This window comes from Vombatus ursinus, unplaced genomic scaffold (genome assembly GCF_900497805.2).
Source record: "Vombatus ursinus unplaced genomic scaffold, bare-nosed wombat genome assembly UNPS02009918.1, whole genome shotgun sequence".
Lineage (NCBI taxonomy): Eukaryota > Metazoa > Chordata > Mammalia > Diprotodontia > Vombatidae > Vombatus > Vombatus ursinus.
Genome location: NW_020949696.1, coordinates 3,001,955 through 3,018,416, shown reverse-complemented (window position 1 = coordinate 3,018,416; position 16,462 = coordinate 3,001,955). Strand labels below are relative to the sequence as shown.

General features: G+C 48.2%; 1 protein-coding gene across 6 annotated transcripts in view; it reads left to right on the top strand.

Annotated features, from left to right (window-relative positions):
• Positions 1-16,462, top strand: part of TCF3 (transcription factor 3) — a 103,014-nt gene that overhangs the window by 33,280 nt on the left and 53,272 nt on the right. For all 6 annotated transcript variants that reach the window (XM_027853230.1, XM_027853231.1, XM_027853233.1 and 3 more), the window contains 2 exons: positions 12,172-12,248; positions 12,916-13,009. In XM_027853230.1, coding sequence (XP_027709031.1) covers positions 12,172-12,248; positions 12,916-13,009 — 171 coding nt within the window. The remainder of the gene's footprint in view (positions 1-12,171; positions 12,249-12,915; positions 13,010-16,462) is intronic.

The following is a 16,462-nucleotide window of genomic DNA, read 5'->3' as shown; positions in this document are numbered from 1 at the left end:
CTATTATTGTTTCCAAAATGCTTTCCCAACCATGACTTCATTGACTCTTCTCTTAAAATAATTCTGCGAGGGAGGTAGGGCTTTTTAGACCTATCGTACAGCTAGACAAACTGAGGCCCAGAGACTGGATGAGACAATTCAAGGACAGGTGGCCGGCCTAGGCCTGGAACCCAAGTTAACCTGCCTCCCTGGCCAAGGCCCGACTCTAAGCCATGCCCTCAGCACAGATGGGATCAGTGGGCCCAGGCGTGGGCCAGTGCCCCACCCTCCCTCGTGCAGCGGCTTCCCCTCCCTCCTAGGCCATGGGCCCCGGGCCACCTTGCCTCACCAGGCTGGGGTGGGGCAGGATGGCTGGATCCCAGAACAAAGCGGCTCATTCTGCAGGGGAGTGGGCTGGAGGTGGCTCTCCTCCTTCTCCAGGATTACTCAGAGGCAGCAAGGTACCCTGGAAAGGGCATGAAGCTGAGGCCCAGAGAGGGGGGGAGCAATAACCCATAGTGACATATGTAGAAAGGCATTGGCCACACTACAACCTGGCTCCTTTGCTTCCCCTTCCTCGTCTTACCCTCCTGGACTCCCCACTGAGCCGAGCGTGACCACCGAGGCTATATAGTATGGAGAAATGAGCATTGGCCTGGAGTCGGGGCACCTGGTTCTGAATCCTGCCTTGGCTGAATACACACCACCACTGTGGCACGGGGCAAGTCCCTTCCCTTCTTGAGGACTCAGTCTCCCTCATCTTTAAAAAAGAGGGGCTAAGACTAGGTGATCTCCAGAGCCCTTCCAACTCCAAATCCTTTGATCTTTGCCATGCTTAAAGCACCTGCCTGATGGCCCCCGAATGGTCTCAGCTCCCATTCTGGCCCAAACTCTCTCCCTCCAGAACAGTGACCTGGCAAGGCAGGGAACTCATTTTCCAGTGATCAGTGAAGGATCTAATCACCGAGCCAGGACTGAGGACTAATAGAACTGTTCCACCTGGAAAAAGGCAAAAGGGGTTTCTCATATTCTTGAGGTGTGGATATTTCGACCAGCCAGGAGTGGCCTCTGAACATAAAACATAGAATGTTAGAACTAGGAGGGACCTTAGAATTACTGAATCAATAAACATTTATTAAGTAACTACTATTAAGTGCCAGGCCCTGTGCTAAGTGCTGGGGATACAAAAAGAGGCAAAAGAAAGTCCCTGCCCTCAAGGAGTTTACAGTCTAATGGGGGAGACAACATGCAAACAAATCTCAACAAAGCAAGTTATAGACTGGATGAATTGGAAATAATTAACAGAGGGAGGGGCTTGAAGATTGGATGGGAATGAGGGGAAACTTGAGGTAAGCTGACTTAACTGCAGGCTATTACAGTGATGCAGGCTTGAGCTGATGAGGCCCTGTACCAGAGGGGTGGCATATTGGAAAGGCGGTACAGAGGTGCAGTCAACAGGCCCTGGAATACAGAACATTGAAACTAGGTGTGCCGTTTGAATGTAGAATTTTATAACTGGACAGGACCTTGAAATGTAGAATTTTAAAGACAAATCTAATAATCAATGAGAGATGAGAAACCCCAAGTTCAGCAAGGTTGAGTGACTGGCCCACAGTCACACAGGTAACAGGTGTTTTGGAAAGAGGTCTGGAGAGTTGGAGCAGCTAGGTTCAAATCCCAGCTGGGCTGGTGATCGGCTCCCGGGTTAATCACTTAACTGTCTGGGCCTTGTTGCCTCGTTTCTAAAATGAGAGTGCTCTAGTCGTCGGTGTCTAAGCTCTGCTTCTTTGGCATCTGTGAGGATTTATCAGTTATTCCCCTTCAGGGCCATTCACTCGGGTATTAGGTTGTCATAGTCTGTGTGAACGCTGATGTGGCACAGTTTTCACCGTTTCCTCTTCATCATCTTCTCGTGTTCCTATTCCCCATTTGTGCCTGATCACATCGAGATATTCTTAGGCTAGGATATTCATCCACCACCGGTTTGTTTTGCCATTTGGCAGTTGGTGGACTTTTAGATTGTTACTAGTTTGTCATAACTACGAGAACTCCTAGCATCTTAAAAAAAAAAGCCATGTTGTCATTGGTGTGGATACAGATCGTGCTGCTACAGATATTTGAAGAGTCTTCTTTTTCCCTTCCCCTTTGGCTGGAGTAAATTCCCAATAGTAGCATGACTGGGGGAGAACTGTTCATTATTTTTATAACTTGTGTGTGTGCATATAAACATACACATACACATGCATGTGTGTGCATGTGGGCATGCTAGCAGGGACCTTCCTCTCCCCCTTATATATGTGTATGATAGCAGAGGGCTTCCCCTTCTTCTTATACATGCCTGTGTTAGCAGGGGCCTTCCCTCTACCCCCGGCAGTGCCCTGGGAGTTCAGCTTTTCCCAAAACACTGTCCACATGGGAATGTCATCCTTTTCCTTTTTGCTGCTTTGGGTGCATGTGAATTTTGGGTCCTCAGAATTGTTTTAGTCGGTGCTTCTTTTGTTATTAGGGAAATTGAATATTTTTCCAGTAATTCTTTTTCATTTGTAGATCATTTTATAATTTTATTTCTTTTCTTGAAAGAATATTTTCTTTTTTGGAAGATGTATTGATGACTTTTTCGGTTTTTACATCGATGTCATGTGCTAGAAACACAGAAGTCTATAGAGAAGGCAAATTGTTACCTTGGCCAAGAAAATGTGGCCTCCCTTGGGGCCTGAGGACCAGAAATGTGCTCCACCCCCTTTTCCTTTTTATCTTGTTTATCTTCTTTGTATTGTGTAGAAGCTTTTTTTTTTTTAATCTATGTTCTTGAATCCATCAACCTTGTTTTCTGGAATTTCTTCTGTTTAGGATCATAAAATGAGCCAGAGCTGGAAAGGATATCAGAACATGGAATGTTAGGACCAGCGAGGACCTTAGAACACAGACTGTCAGAATGAGGAAGTGTGTTAGAACCCAGAAAATCATGGCTGGCAGGGCCCTTAGAACCCAGGATGTCAGAGCCGGGAGGACCTTTAGAGCATAGGATGTTGCAAAAGTGAGGGATGAACCTTATAGAGCACATTGCCAGGGAGCCAAATCCCACAAAGCACCTGAGTTTGGTCATGTCTTGGGTCATCTGTGAGCAGTGCTATAGAAGTTCAGAGTGAGGAAGTTCCTGGCCTCCTGGCCAGGGGAGTAGGGAATGGGGGGAGGATATTTATAGCCATGCACCACAGTCACAGTGTTCCTGTGGAATGTCAGGTTGCCGGGTGTTCCGAGGGCCTTTTCAGGAGCTGACAGGCTGGGCCCCACCCCCCCAGTCACCCTGTGACCCCGAGGCAGGACACAGGAGCCTTTTGTCCACGGCCTGGTTTCCTCACCTAGCTCGTGGAGGCGAGTCTGTCAGCCCACAGCCAGGGGATGCCACAGGGATGATGCAACTAGCCATCGAGAGCCAAGGACAACAGCAGAGGGAAGCATTATTTGTGTCAGTGCTTGTACGTGCCCTTGTTTTGCTGGCCTCTGTCCCCATGCCCCACATCACATGCGGGAGGTGGGGGTGGGGGTTCCTGGCCTCCCTCAGTGGGCCCAGGGTGAATGGAGATAGTTCTAGGGGCCGGGGAAACAGGCTTCTAGCTTGAGCACACTTCAGGCAGCGCCTCAAAGAGCCTTTCACCGGGTCAGGAAACTCCTATTGGGGATATAGGAAACTGTGGCCATAAACTCCAAATTTTAGGCTAGAGCAGAGTGGCATGTTGAGAAATCCATTTTTTGAGATTATGGAATGGAACCTATTAGCTACCCAAGGCAATGTGGTGTGCCAGCTAGAACCCTGGACTGAGGGGTTGGAGATCTGAGTGTGCCAGTACCCCAGAGTGACCTGAGAAAACCATTTTGCCTCTCTGAGCTTTTGTTTACCTTTTTGTAATGTCCGGGGATTGGACTAAATGATCTCCCAGGTCCTTTCCAGCTCTGACATTCTATACCCTAAAGTCTCTCTTAGCCTTTACCCTCCATGTCCTGAGGACCTGTCTGTTGCTAACATGCTGTGATTCTGTGACTGCTTGTCATTGGTAATGTCCACGCTAGATCCTACTTTGTGACCTTGAGTAAGTCACACCTTTATTCTGTTTTCTTCGTCTGTGTCATGGACACAATGATTAGCAGTACTTCTGAAGCACCTGCCGAGTATCTAGCCACTTACAGCTTACAAAGACTTGACTCCCATCTCCCTGGAGTCTCTCAGCACAGCCCTACAAGGAAGGCAGGCCAGATGTCATCACCATTTTACAGGTGGGGAAATTGCCCCATCTCCCAAATTAGGGGTAGGTGGTGTCTGGCTCAAATGAGATGGACATAAAAATTTTTTGAATAATACAAGGCCCACTGAAAGTGTGAGCTGGCATTAGTTGCACAATGGGTTAATTTAGTGCCGGGACAAGATTGAGACAGGTCAGGGTTGTCCTGAGGCTGCGGTGGGGACCCTACCTGATTACACCTAAGGAAGCGCAGCGTAATTCTGGTCGAGGGGGCACAATTCTGCTCTTTTCCCCGTGTGTCATGGGGCCAGCTCCCTCCCCTCTCTGGGCCTTAGCTTCTCTGGGTAAAAATGAGAAGCTGCAAATAACAGAATCTTTAAGGTCTTTTCTAACTCTTAACTCAGCCCCAAATACCAAAACACCCCCCTCAGCTCAGCCCCCTGATTCCCCTTCTGCCAGTCTCCGTGTCCTGGAAGGTGCTGCTTCAGCTGAGGTGACCTGAGGACCTCCACAGGCCTCTGATTCTGCTGCCCCAAGGGAGACCAATGGGCTTCTGGATCTGGGGCAGGGTATTTGTCTGGAAGGGCCTTTTCCCTTATATCTGCCCCACCTCAAGTGCTAGTGCCTCTAGGAAGCCTGCTCTGCCTAGCTGGACCCCCAGGCAGTCAGCTCCCTTTGGAGTGCTCTGGCCCACACATGCAGCCCAGTCTGAGTCTGTCTGAGCCACACTGGCCTATGGTTATCTATGTTTCCTCCAGCTAGATCAGGGTTTCTTGATCTGGGGTCCACAGCCTCCCAAGAGGTGTATGGAAAGATTTCAGGGGCTCTCTGAATTTGGATGGAGGAAATATTATAGCTTTATTTTTATTAATTTCTCACTGAAATTAAGCATTTTATTTTCTTCAGTCATTTCAAACCCAAATTATGAGAAGGGGTCCATAGACTTCAGCAGACTGAGGCAGAGGCTTCCAGGACACAGAACGAAGTGAAGAGGCCCTGAGCTAGACCCTGGAGTCCCTGAAGGGAGGTTCCTGCTAGGCTCCAGGCCTGGTACTTTACCAAGGCTTGCCAGTAACCGACAGGGGAAGCAATCATGGGAGAAACAGTGTTTAACTATGTTACTGTAGCAGCCAGGAGAGGGTGGGGGAAGGGGGTTTGTCATAGTGTAGCCATTCGACCTGCCGGTTCTTCTCGGAGTTGGAGGGTCCCTCCCAAAACCGGTAGGCAGAATGTTAACCGTTACACCTCTTAGCATGAAGCCCCTGCCCCAAACACACAGATACTTCTCCCTCTAGAACCCTGGATCCTCTCAGGGAGAGAAAGGGACCTCCCAGAAACACAGGCTCTGGGGCAGAAGCCCCCAGACCCCTTTATTTCATCTCTGAGGGCTTGTCCGGCCTCCTCTTGTCCACTTCTAGTGATATGGAGCTCACTGGCTGTCACTTTGCCATCTGTGTCTGGACGCTAGGCCCCCAGTGTGCAAGGCCTGAGGTCATTCTCTGTGGGGATGCCCTCACTTTCTCTTCTTCCCCCAGCTCTTCAACAAAGACTCTGTTTTTTCACAACATTGACCCTAGGGCTGGACACATGGGGTAGGGAGGAAAGGGGGCACTTTTGGGAAGATATTTCAAATTTGCTCAAGTTTTATAGGCTTAGTGGTTGTGTCCTCCAGAGTCAGAGAGGAGAGGTGTTTATGAATCCTACAGTTTCAGGGAGAGTCAGGCCTGGGGCTGGGCAGAGAAAGCCTGTCTGTGTCTGGCAGGGGTTAAAGGCTAATATTCAGGGGAAAACACACTGGATTTGGAGTTGAGACCCACTTGTCCTATCTTTGCTGCTTACTCACTGGGTGATCTTGGACAAGTCACTTGTCTCTGAGCCTCAGTTTGCTCATCTGTAAAATGAGGGGGTTGGACTAGATCTGCTCTAAGTCCTCTGATCCTAAAGTGTTCAATTACAAATCCCTCTGGACCTCATGGGGGTGAGGAGACGCAGCCTTGGTGGTCAGAGCGGATCAGAGCAGCAAATCGGCTTATTTGCTAACTGTTTGTCAGGAAGCTTCCAGTGGGATCCAGGCAAGCCCTTGTATGTCTGTCATCCAGGAATTTGCAGGAGATGTTGGGGGGTGAGAGTGATCCCAGAGGAGGACATTGCCCAAAGTGAGCCCTTATCAGCCATTTGTTGTTCCTGTATGAAAGGAGCTGAGTGAGAGGGTCCAGGTTTTCCCAGTTTCCTTTCTCTCCCAGAAAGAATCAGTGCTGGGAAAGGCCTGATACTGTACATCTGGAAGAGATCAGTCTGTATACAACACCTACTGTGTGTGTGATGGGCCCTGGATGTACAGAGACAAGAAATGAAGCAGACCCTGCACTCAAGGGGTTGACATTCTGTCAGGGGAAGGTGGGAATATATGCAAAATAAATATGGGCTAAGTTCATGAAGGGGGCAGGCACTAGCAGGATGGGGAGGGGAATCAGGGAAAGCCTCTTGTAGGAGGTGGCAATTGGGCTGGGCTTTGTAGGAAACAGGAGTGAGGAGGGAAGGCATCCTAGGCATGGACAAAGGCTCTGAGGTGGGAGGTGGAGTGTCATGTATGGGGGACAACAGTAAGCCTAGTTTGGCTGAAGGGGAGGGAGTAAGGTCTAATGAATCAAGCTGAAAAGGTTGGTTGAAGCCAGGTGTGAAGGGTTTTAAATGCCAAATGGAGGAGTTTGGGTTCAATCCTAGAGGTAGCAGGGAGCCACTGGAGTTAACAGAGGAAGGGAGTGACATCAGACCTGTGATTTAGGAAAATCACTTTGTTTTGTTTTTTCAGTTTTTGTTTTTTTGGCTAGGCAGTGGGGTTAAGTGACTTGCCCAGGGTCACACAGCTAGTAAATGTCAAGGGTCAGAGGTCGGATTTGAACTCAGGTCCTCCTGACTCCAGGGCCTATGCTCTATCCACTGTACCACCTAGGTGCCCCAGGAAAATCACTTTGGGAAATGTACAGAGGTTGGATGAGGATAGAGGAGAGACACAAGTCAGGGAGATCCATTAGGAAGCTGGTGCCGTGTCCAGGCAGGAAGTGATGAGAGCTTGATCTAAGGCGGTTGCCTTGTGAGTAGAGAGAAGGGGGTGGGTGCCAATCTTAGAACATGAGATGTCATCGTTGTGAGAGATGCTAGAAAACAACAAGGTAAAATGTCTGAAGTGTAAGGGCATGTAAAGTATAGATTGTCTGGAACCTTAGAGTCTAAAATGTGAGAGCTAGGGGCTCTAGAACATGGAATGGCAGAACTGGAAGAAAGAGTAAGACAATTGCTAGTCCAGCTTCTTTCTTTTAAAGAGGAGACTGCTGCTTGAATAATGAATGGGCACATTTGGAGCTGTTGGCTGGTTGGGTAGACGTTGGCTGAGGGACCATCCTCAGCCAGGGCTTCAGGGATCTGATGCTGAACCCAGCCTGGCCAAAGCATGTCTGGCTGGTTAGAGAGGGTGGCATCTACCAGGCTCATAGCCAGGCCCAAGTGGACCTTGATGTTGGCAGGCAAGGCGGTTGCTCATCTGACGTCTAGGAAACCTTAAAAAGAAAAATTGATTGCTCTGTAAGCATCATTCTCTCCTCTTGTCCCTTTCTTGTCTCCTTCTCGCCTCCTCTTCCTTCTCTTGCCCCCTCCCCCAAGCTAGAAGCTGTCAGCTTAGATACCAGGGACTCCTAAGCTCCTGTCACTCCACCATAGGGAGAGCCCAGCAGGCATCATGGCCAGCCTGATGAGGTGAGAAGCCTTTAAACCAGTCTCCAGACTCAGCTAGACCCATTCTTTGTACCAAATCTGGGCTGGGCTGTGCCAATCCAAGGATTATCATATATAAGCTCTCCTTAGTGCTGGCATTAAAAAAAAAAAAAAAAAGAGTAAAAAAAATTCCACTCTGACAGCTACATCTTATTCTATTAGTACATTTTAATTAGAACATGAGCAAGAAACGCATTATGAATATTCATGACCTGAGTTATTAAAATGCATAATTAATCTGTGGGGGTTTTGATTTTAATAACTGTATTAATGGGAGTGGGGGGAGAAGTCCCTATTTTTGTACCATCTGAATAGGGAGGGAGGCCCTGCCGGGTTTGGGAAAGGATTCTTTTTTTTTTTTTTTCTCCTTAAAATGCAAGTTGGGTCTTAGCCTCCTAGGACTATGGTTCAAGCTGATAGCACCTGCGGCAGGTGTGGGAGATGAGGGACAGTCAGCCATCTTGCCCAGGCTGACAGCTAGCCTCCCGCAGAAGGCCTGGGAGGCTCTAGGTCTGGTCCTGGGGCCTTGGCCTGGATCAGTAACAAGGTTGCTTCCCCCTTTACTCCATCGGAGGGGAGAATGGAGAAAGGGCTGAAGGAAGCAGGCCAGAGCCAGAGGCTGGGGGCCACTGAAAGTTTGGGAAACCAGAGGCCAGGGAACTGCAGGCAGAAAACTAGAGGTCAGGGGGAGTAGAAGGAAGTTATAGAATCTGAGAACCAGTTCAGAAACCAGAGGTTTTACCCATGGGCCAGGGAATTAAAGGCTGGCACTAAGGAGGGAAGGCAAGCAGGGAGGGGGCCTCGTGGTGCTGAAGCCCAAGGTTGCAGAGCTGGGAGTAAAGGCTTTTGTCTTCTGCCTGTGAGGGGTGTTTGCTGGGTTTCTGAGGATGAATTGCTTTAGAAAACACATAAGCAAAGCAAAAGTTGATTGTGGGAAGTCAGCGGTGGGAGAATTGGCAGCGTCCCCCAGTACCCGTGGTATTATTAGCACCCCATCCTGCTCCGCACCATAATCACATTGGAAATTTTTGATTAGAAAACAAAATCTAAATGAGAAGTATGAATATTCATTAGGTGTGGAGATTAATATGCATAATTATGCAAATTAGACAGCAATTAAACACCAATTCTCTAGGGAAATGATTAACACAAAGGCACCGAAATAGAAGGATGTAATTTGAAAGAAGTTTCTGGTGAAATGAGCAGTGAGCAGCGCTGGTGAGACAGATCCAGTGTGTTTGCTGTGATAATCGACTGCCAGGGGAGGAGAGGGCAGGGAGCTTTCTCTCCTTCCCCCAAAGTCCTGCAGAAGCCCTAACCCAGCTAAACAATGAGGATCAGGAAGGGTGCTTAAAGGGTCCGGCATCCTTACTTTATAGATAAGGGACTGGAGGTCCCCAGCAGGGATCACAAGGCAACTCAGGGTGACCTTGGTCAGATCATGTTCCCGCTGTGGCCCTCCATTTCTCCATCTCTGAAATGGGCATACAAAGCCCAGGCCATCACCTTAGGGCTGGGGATACATCTCCAAATGGAGAGGAAAGAGGCTGATGTGTGTAACCTTGAACCCTGTAGTTAGCATGCCTCTTGGGCTGTTTGGTACTTTAGTCCTTTCTCCAACCAGCCGTTACCATGTGTGCCATGATAACAAGGGTTTGTCTCCCAGCAGTTTTGGACCCCCCAGGCTGCCCACAGTCTCAACTGTGACCCCACCCTGGGAGGAGGGAAGGGATAGAGCCAGGCCCAGAATCAGAGAGAGATCTTTCTCCTTACCACTTCTGATGACAGTCTTTGTTCCCTGTTCTAAGCTCCTTCCTGGTATTCCTGTTCTAAAGATACTTGCAGCTCTGATGTCCCACGTTCTCTTTGCTCAGGCCCCTTCTAGCCTTAACATTCAGGAATTGTAAAGGTGTCCTTAGGGAGAGGAATGGGGGGGAGTGCATCATATCGTAGAAAAAGGAAGAAAAATGCTCAGGAGGATCCTTTCCTGAAAACAGACTCTTCCAAGAAGAGTAGGCAAGCCACGGTCTTGGGTGTCAGCCTCCTGCTTATCTTTGTTGAGTACCAGGGTGCGGTGGTAGCCATGGTAAATGGTGGTGGGAGGCTGGATTCTGAGCCAGCCAGGAAAGAGAGTTCTGCCCCCTTTCCCCCTTCACACACATATGTGTGATCTCTCTCTCTCCTCCTCCTCCTCCTCCTCTCTCTCCCTCCCCCTCACTCCCTCCATTCTCTCACTCTCCTTTCTCCTCTCTCTCTCCCTCCCACCCCCCTTCCTTCCCTTCTCTCTTGCTATCCTCCCTTTCTCTCTCCCTCCTTCTCCTCTCTTTGTCACTCTCTCATTTTTCCTCTCTCTCTCTCCCTTCCCTCTCTTCCTTCCTCACCCCCTTGCCTCCTTTCTCTCTTCCTATACATACACATACTCTCTCCGTTCTCCTCTTCTCTCTCTCTCTCCCCCTCCCTTCCCCCCCCCATGCTTTCCTATTGCTCCAAATGATGAAGAGCATAATATGGGGCTTGAAGCAGCACCTGTAACCTCAAGACCAGTCAAGGGCCCATCTGTTTGACACTGGAATGTGCCACCGTCCCCCACCACCACTGCCAAGGGCAGAAACTCAACAAGTCTTAATCTAGAATTTTGTTGAAAATGCGGTTTGGCCTTTAGTACTGGCTAAGCTGACAAGCACAGGTATGGAGACCCCAAAGTAGGGTGGAAAGGTAGGCTTGGTTTGGCCATCGGGCAGTCTGTGTTTGGGTCCACGCTCTGCCCCTCATTTGCCAGAGAACCTGCGGCAAACCACCTCCCTGCCCTGGGCGTCAATTTCCCCATCTCTAAAATGGGGGTGACAAATTGTACTCGTGACTTCATTGGAAGCTTGTAATGAAATCTCTTTATAAAGTATTATGGGAGTGTCCCCTGTCGGTGTCTAAGCCTCAGTATCCTCATCTTTGAAATAGAGAAGATAAGCCTTTCCAGGCTTCCTTACCAGGTTATTGTAATCAGAATTCTTTGAAATTTGTTAAGCACTATAGAAATATAATCTGTCTTGAACCTCAAGGTCCCTGTCTTTGAAATGGGGAGATTTATCCTTGCTCTGCTGACCTCCCTAGCAAGGTTCTTAGAAGCACAGCTTACACAGTGCTTTCAAAAGTGCAAATGTGAGCCATCAATTTCTTTTTAAAAAATTATTGATGTTTTTCATTTTTACTTTACTTTCATTTCTAAATATGTATTCTTTCCAAAGAATTAACCCCCATAATGTAGCAAGAAAAAAATTAGAAAAGGACAAGGAGGGAAAATAGTAAAACTAACCAACTTCTCAAGCAAATTTGTCAGTAGATGGAATATTCCTCTCCCATAGTCTTCTACTTCTGCAAAGAAAGAAAGTTGATAAAGCTCTTCTTTGGGACTAAACATGATCATTACAATTTCTCAGAGTTCAGTTGTTTTGGTTTGTTTGGTTTTTTTTTCTTTTTTTTTGCTCTTTCCATTTCTATTATAATCATTGTGTGTATATTTCCCCTGGTTCTGCACACTTGACTTTGCATTGGTTCATAGAAGTCTTCCTATGATTCTCTAATTTTCATATTCATTGGTTCCTAAGATGTAGTAATATTTTATTATATCCGTACCCAACAAGTTGTTTAGCCATTCCTCAGTGGTTGGGCAAGTACTCTGTTGCCAGTTCTTTGCTACCATAAAAAAATGGGAAGTTGTTGATTTAAATTCAGTTTTTTAAAAGTTATTAAATAGCTACTGTGTGCTAAGCACTGTGCCAGGCTCTAGAGTCACAAGGATGAAAGACAGTCCTTGCCTTCAAGGAGCTTATGCTCTACTAGGAGAATATAACAGTTATACTAATAAGTACAGTGCCAGGACAGTGGAAGGGTGGCAGCTGAGAGCTGAGCCTTAAAAGAAGACAAAGATTCAGTTGAGGCAGACTAGTTGGGTGAACTCACAGGGGCAAGTATGGAGTCTGAGGAATGGCTGGTGGTCCAGTTTGATTGAAACTCTACTTGGACGACTAGCTCTGCTTATTATTAGGCATGTTGAGGGGTGGACTCGGGCCATATTAACAGTGGGTAAGAATGGGGAGGCAATGCCTCAAGTCAGACCTGTGACAGTGGAAACTTTGATACTGTGGATAATCCTTTTTCGCCTTTTTATCTTCCCCTGTGATAGGTTTGGAAGAGAGACCAGGCTCTGGGTCATGGGTAACAGCAGGAGATCAAATCAATTCCTCATTCGACCAAGGAAGGGTAAGGCCCTATCTGATGTAACTCAGTTTCTCAGTCCCGCTAGTTTCCACATCAGCCAGCTTTCTCTTATCCTGCCTTTAAAAGGGCATGGACTGAAGACTCTGAACCCCTGTCCCCAAGGTCCCCTAGGGCTCTGATGGCTCATAACTTCCTGGCTTCTCCCACCCTAGCCACTCTGTATCTGATCTGCACCAGCCCTCCTGGAGGAGGCTGGTCCTACTTCTAGCCAAGCTTTTAGAAAGGTATCAAGCATGGTCCCAAACGGAATACATCGCTGGGAGGTGGGCAAGGGATTCTTCCACTCTTGTTCTTCAGTAGGCAGAAGAAAATGAGGCCAAAAGATGTTCAGTGACCTTACTCAAGGTCACTCAGCCAAATCTTTGGCAGATCTTAAAGCTAGCTCAGTGTTCTTCCAACCTCACTCCCCCATTTTCCCTCAAAAAGGGAACACATTTGTTAAAAGGCTTGAAAGATTTCACATGGTTAAACCAGGCAGACAGTCTGGTTGAGTGGCTAGTCACTCCCAGCTTCCCTAAGTGTCTTTGAGACCACCATTTGATGTAGGGACGGTACATGCATCTATCCATGTGAATCTCATGGAATCTTTTCTCTCTCATACCCTTGTCTTCCCCACCCCCACACCCCCTCTGACCCCTCCCCCAACCAGGCTTACAGTGAAGGTTCTCACTACACAGAGCCCCGAGACCTCGCCTCTCACAATAGCATATCTTCAACATCATTCCTGGGATCTGGACTTGTAGGTGAGTGGTCCTCCAGAGGGTGGCTGGGAGGGAGTGGAGCCAAGGAGTTGGTCTGCTTTGGGGGAGAGAAACTGCCTTTAGTTAGGAGTGGGACTCTCCATCCTGACCAAATTCATTTCAGAGATGTCATTTGTTTGACTCCTTTCCTGGCCTGTGAAGAAATCTTGACTCTGGTCAGTCATTCATTCAGCAAACATTTGCAGGGCCCATACTCTAAGCCACTGAGGGTGGGGGCAGCAGCAGACAAAGATGAATGGAGTTCTCTCAGTTCCTACCCAGAATTTTCAAGGTAGAGCCCTCTGATTTATAGGCTGATTACTAGCTTCAGTCATTCATTCATTAACAAACATTTATTAAATGACTATCCTGTATAGAGTACTGTGCTGAACACTGGGGAAAATAACAAAGTTAAAACAAGACGTAGTCCTTGTGTGCTCATGGAATTCACAGTTAGCAAACCTAGAGAACTGATCTGTACCAGCCTACACCTGCTCAGTGTACCATAGGAGGTATAAATAACATGCTGTTTGAAGTTTAAGGGAGCTTAATCCAATCAGAAAAGGCTTCCTGGAGGAGGTGACATTGGAGGTAGCCTTGAAAGGGTAAATAGGAATTCAACCAATGCAGATTAGGGATGGGTATTCAAGGCGTAGGAAGTGCAGCACCAGAGTAACTGGAGAAACATTAATTGCTCATAGGTAGGTCGAGCCAATATAATGAAAAGGACAGTACTACCTAAATTATACATACCTAAATTAAAATTAAAATACCTAAAATTTATTGAGTACTGTTTCATACTCCCAAAAGATAATTTTATAGCTCTAGGAAAAATGATGAAATTCATATGGGAGAATAAGAATCACTAAGTCCAGGAGGCTCCCATCCTAGACTCCCTCCCTAGCCCAGACTCCACATGTTCCTCTTTAGAAGTAAGTGGAGATGGGGCAACAGCTTGGGGCCAGTTGCAACAGGCTAGACACTGCACTAGGGATTGAACCTGGGAGTCCTGTCCCCCAGGCCTGGGTTTGACATAGCCATTCAGAGGCTTTGTCAGGCTAGGCAAAGATTTAATTCTACTCCACTAAGGAGGTGACTGAGTCATGCCTGAAGTCTGTTGTGTTGACTTTCTCTCTGTCTTGGTTCCCCCCCCCTCCCCTCCCCTCCCCCCCTCCTCCCCTCCTCTCCTCTCCTCTTCCCTTCCTTGTTAGTGTGCTCTTTGTAATTTGATTAGGCATCCGTCACTGTTGGGGATGGAAGGGAACATTTATATAGCACCTGCTATGTGTCAGGCACTGTGTTAAGCACTATATAAATATCTCATTTGATCCTCAGAGCAACTCTGCAAGGTAGGTACCGTTATGATCGCCATTTTACAGATGAGGAAACTGAGGCAAACAGGTTACCTGACTCATCCAGGGTCACACAGCTGGGAAGTGTCTGAGGTCAGATTTGAACTCCGGTCTTGACTCCAGGCCCAGTGCTTTATCTACTGTGCCACCAGCTGCCTCCTATTGGGATTGTGGTCAAAGTGATATCTGCTCAGGTATGGTGGGTTGGACTGGATGCAAACAAAAACTTTGTGTCAACCAGAGTTCTCCGAAAGTATAATGGAGGTGTCCGTGTGGAAGCTGGGCAACGTGGTAGAAAGGACTGGTCCCCTCAGGGATGAATAGATGAGACGTTCACTACGGTTCCTGCCAGCTCTGAGGGTCTCTGTTATTGGCTTACCAGAGTCAGCTCCAGTTTATGGCTTCTCCTCCCTTGGCCCCGGGAGCCCCACCGAGAGACAGCTTCATTTCCCAAGCTTTCCCCAAAGTCAGGGTGGGATGGGGGTTGAGGCTGTCTGTGTAACTAGGGCCCTGCAGCTGGAGAGAGCCCCATGTAGGCTCAGGGGACAAAGGGCCGGGAAACAACAGGGCCTGGCAAGCTGTTCTCAGGGTTTCCCCTGTCAGAATGTAGCCCCCGTGGGCTTGTCATTCACTTCTAGAGTAATCACACTTGCCTCAGCCCTCCTAGTCCCCTCACATGTGGCTCTAGCCCTCTTCCATACATGCACAGCCATTAATTCTGCCCTCTCAGCCAGAGCTCTGTCTCCAGGGGACCTCTTATGGGACCATCAAACATTAGAACTGGGAGGGCCTTAGAACACAGGATGTCAGAGCTGGAAGAGCTCTTAGAACACAGGATGTCAGAGCTGAGAGGGCCCTTAGAGCATAGGATGGTGGAGCTGGGAGAGCCCTTAGAACACAGGATGGCAGAGCTGGGAGGGCCCTTAGAACACAGGATGGGAGAGGCCTTAGAATACAGAATGGCAGGGCTGCAAGGGTCATTAGAACACAGGATGGCAGAGCTGAGAGAGCCTTTAGAGGATAGGATGTCAGAGCTGTGTGAAAAGAAGACTAACTTTTGAATTGAATGATGTGGATTCAAATCTTATCTCCTTGTACAAGTCATTTTAACCTCCCTGGGCCTCAGTTTCCTCATCTGTAAAATAAGAGGGTTGGACAGTATGGGTCCAGAAGTCCCTTCACATCATAAATCTTTTTATCCTGATTCCTTATTTTAAAGATAAAGAAACTGAGGCACAGAGGGAACAGTGACTTTCCCAAGGTAACCAAGTCACCTGCATTGCTGCGCTCAGGCCACCAGGTCCTTTCCATTTCCGTTGGCAGTGTGGGGGTTCTCCCACCCTGAGCCTCAGTCCTGGAGAAGAGGGGATAGAACCACAGATTGGACCCATACAAGAGTTGAGCCAGAGAGGCCTCTGGGAAAGCAGTGGCTGCTGTTGATATGATGGCGACCAGGCTCCCAGGAGGCCCCCTTGAGGGAGTGTATTAATAAGTATAATGCAGTAATACTAATCACATCTAATAACGCCATCCGCTCTGCCCCTCCTGGGAAGAGCTAGGGACTCATGGCGCCATCACAAGAACAGCAGAGGTAGAGAGAGGTCAGAGCCTGAAGCACCATAGCCCAGCCCAGCCCCTGCCGCGGGCTCAAGGTCCCCTGCACCCTCCTAGGCCTGGCTTCTTTGTCTGCTGCAATATTTGATAGAATCCCTCCCGTTTATGCAGCTTCTGTTACATCCATCCTCCCATCTGCCTCTCATCACATCTCCTCACCCATTCCCTCTTACCAAAGGGGAAACTGAGGTCCACAGAAGGAGAGAAGAGTGTCAAGAGTACATTTTAAGTCGGCGACACATCCCAGGCTCTTGTTTCCTCATCTGAGACGCTTGTTTGTCACAGTGTGCACCTCCCAGGTCTCCTGGGGCAGCCATGTCGCTATTCCTGGGCTGCCGGGAGCTGTGTGTGTTCTGGAAACAGCCCTTCCCTGGAGCCAAGAGACCCAGGTTCAAACTTGAGCTTAGTCATTTGTCAGGGAAAGGGAAAGATGTCAAAAGTTTTCAAAGGATTTAAGCCTAGGTGGGACCTTAGAGGTCATTTAGACCAA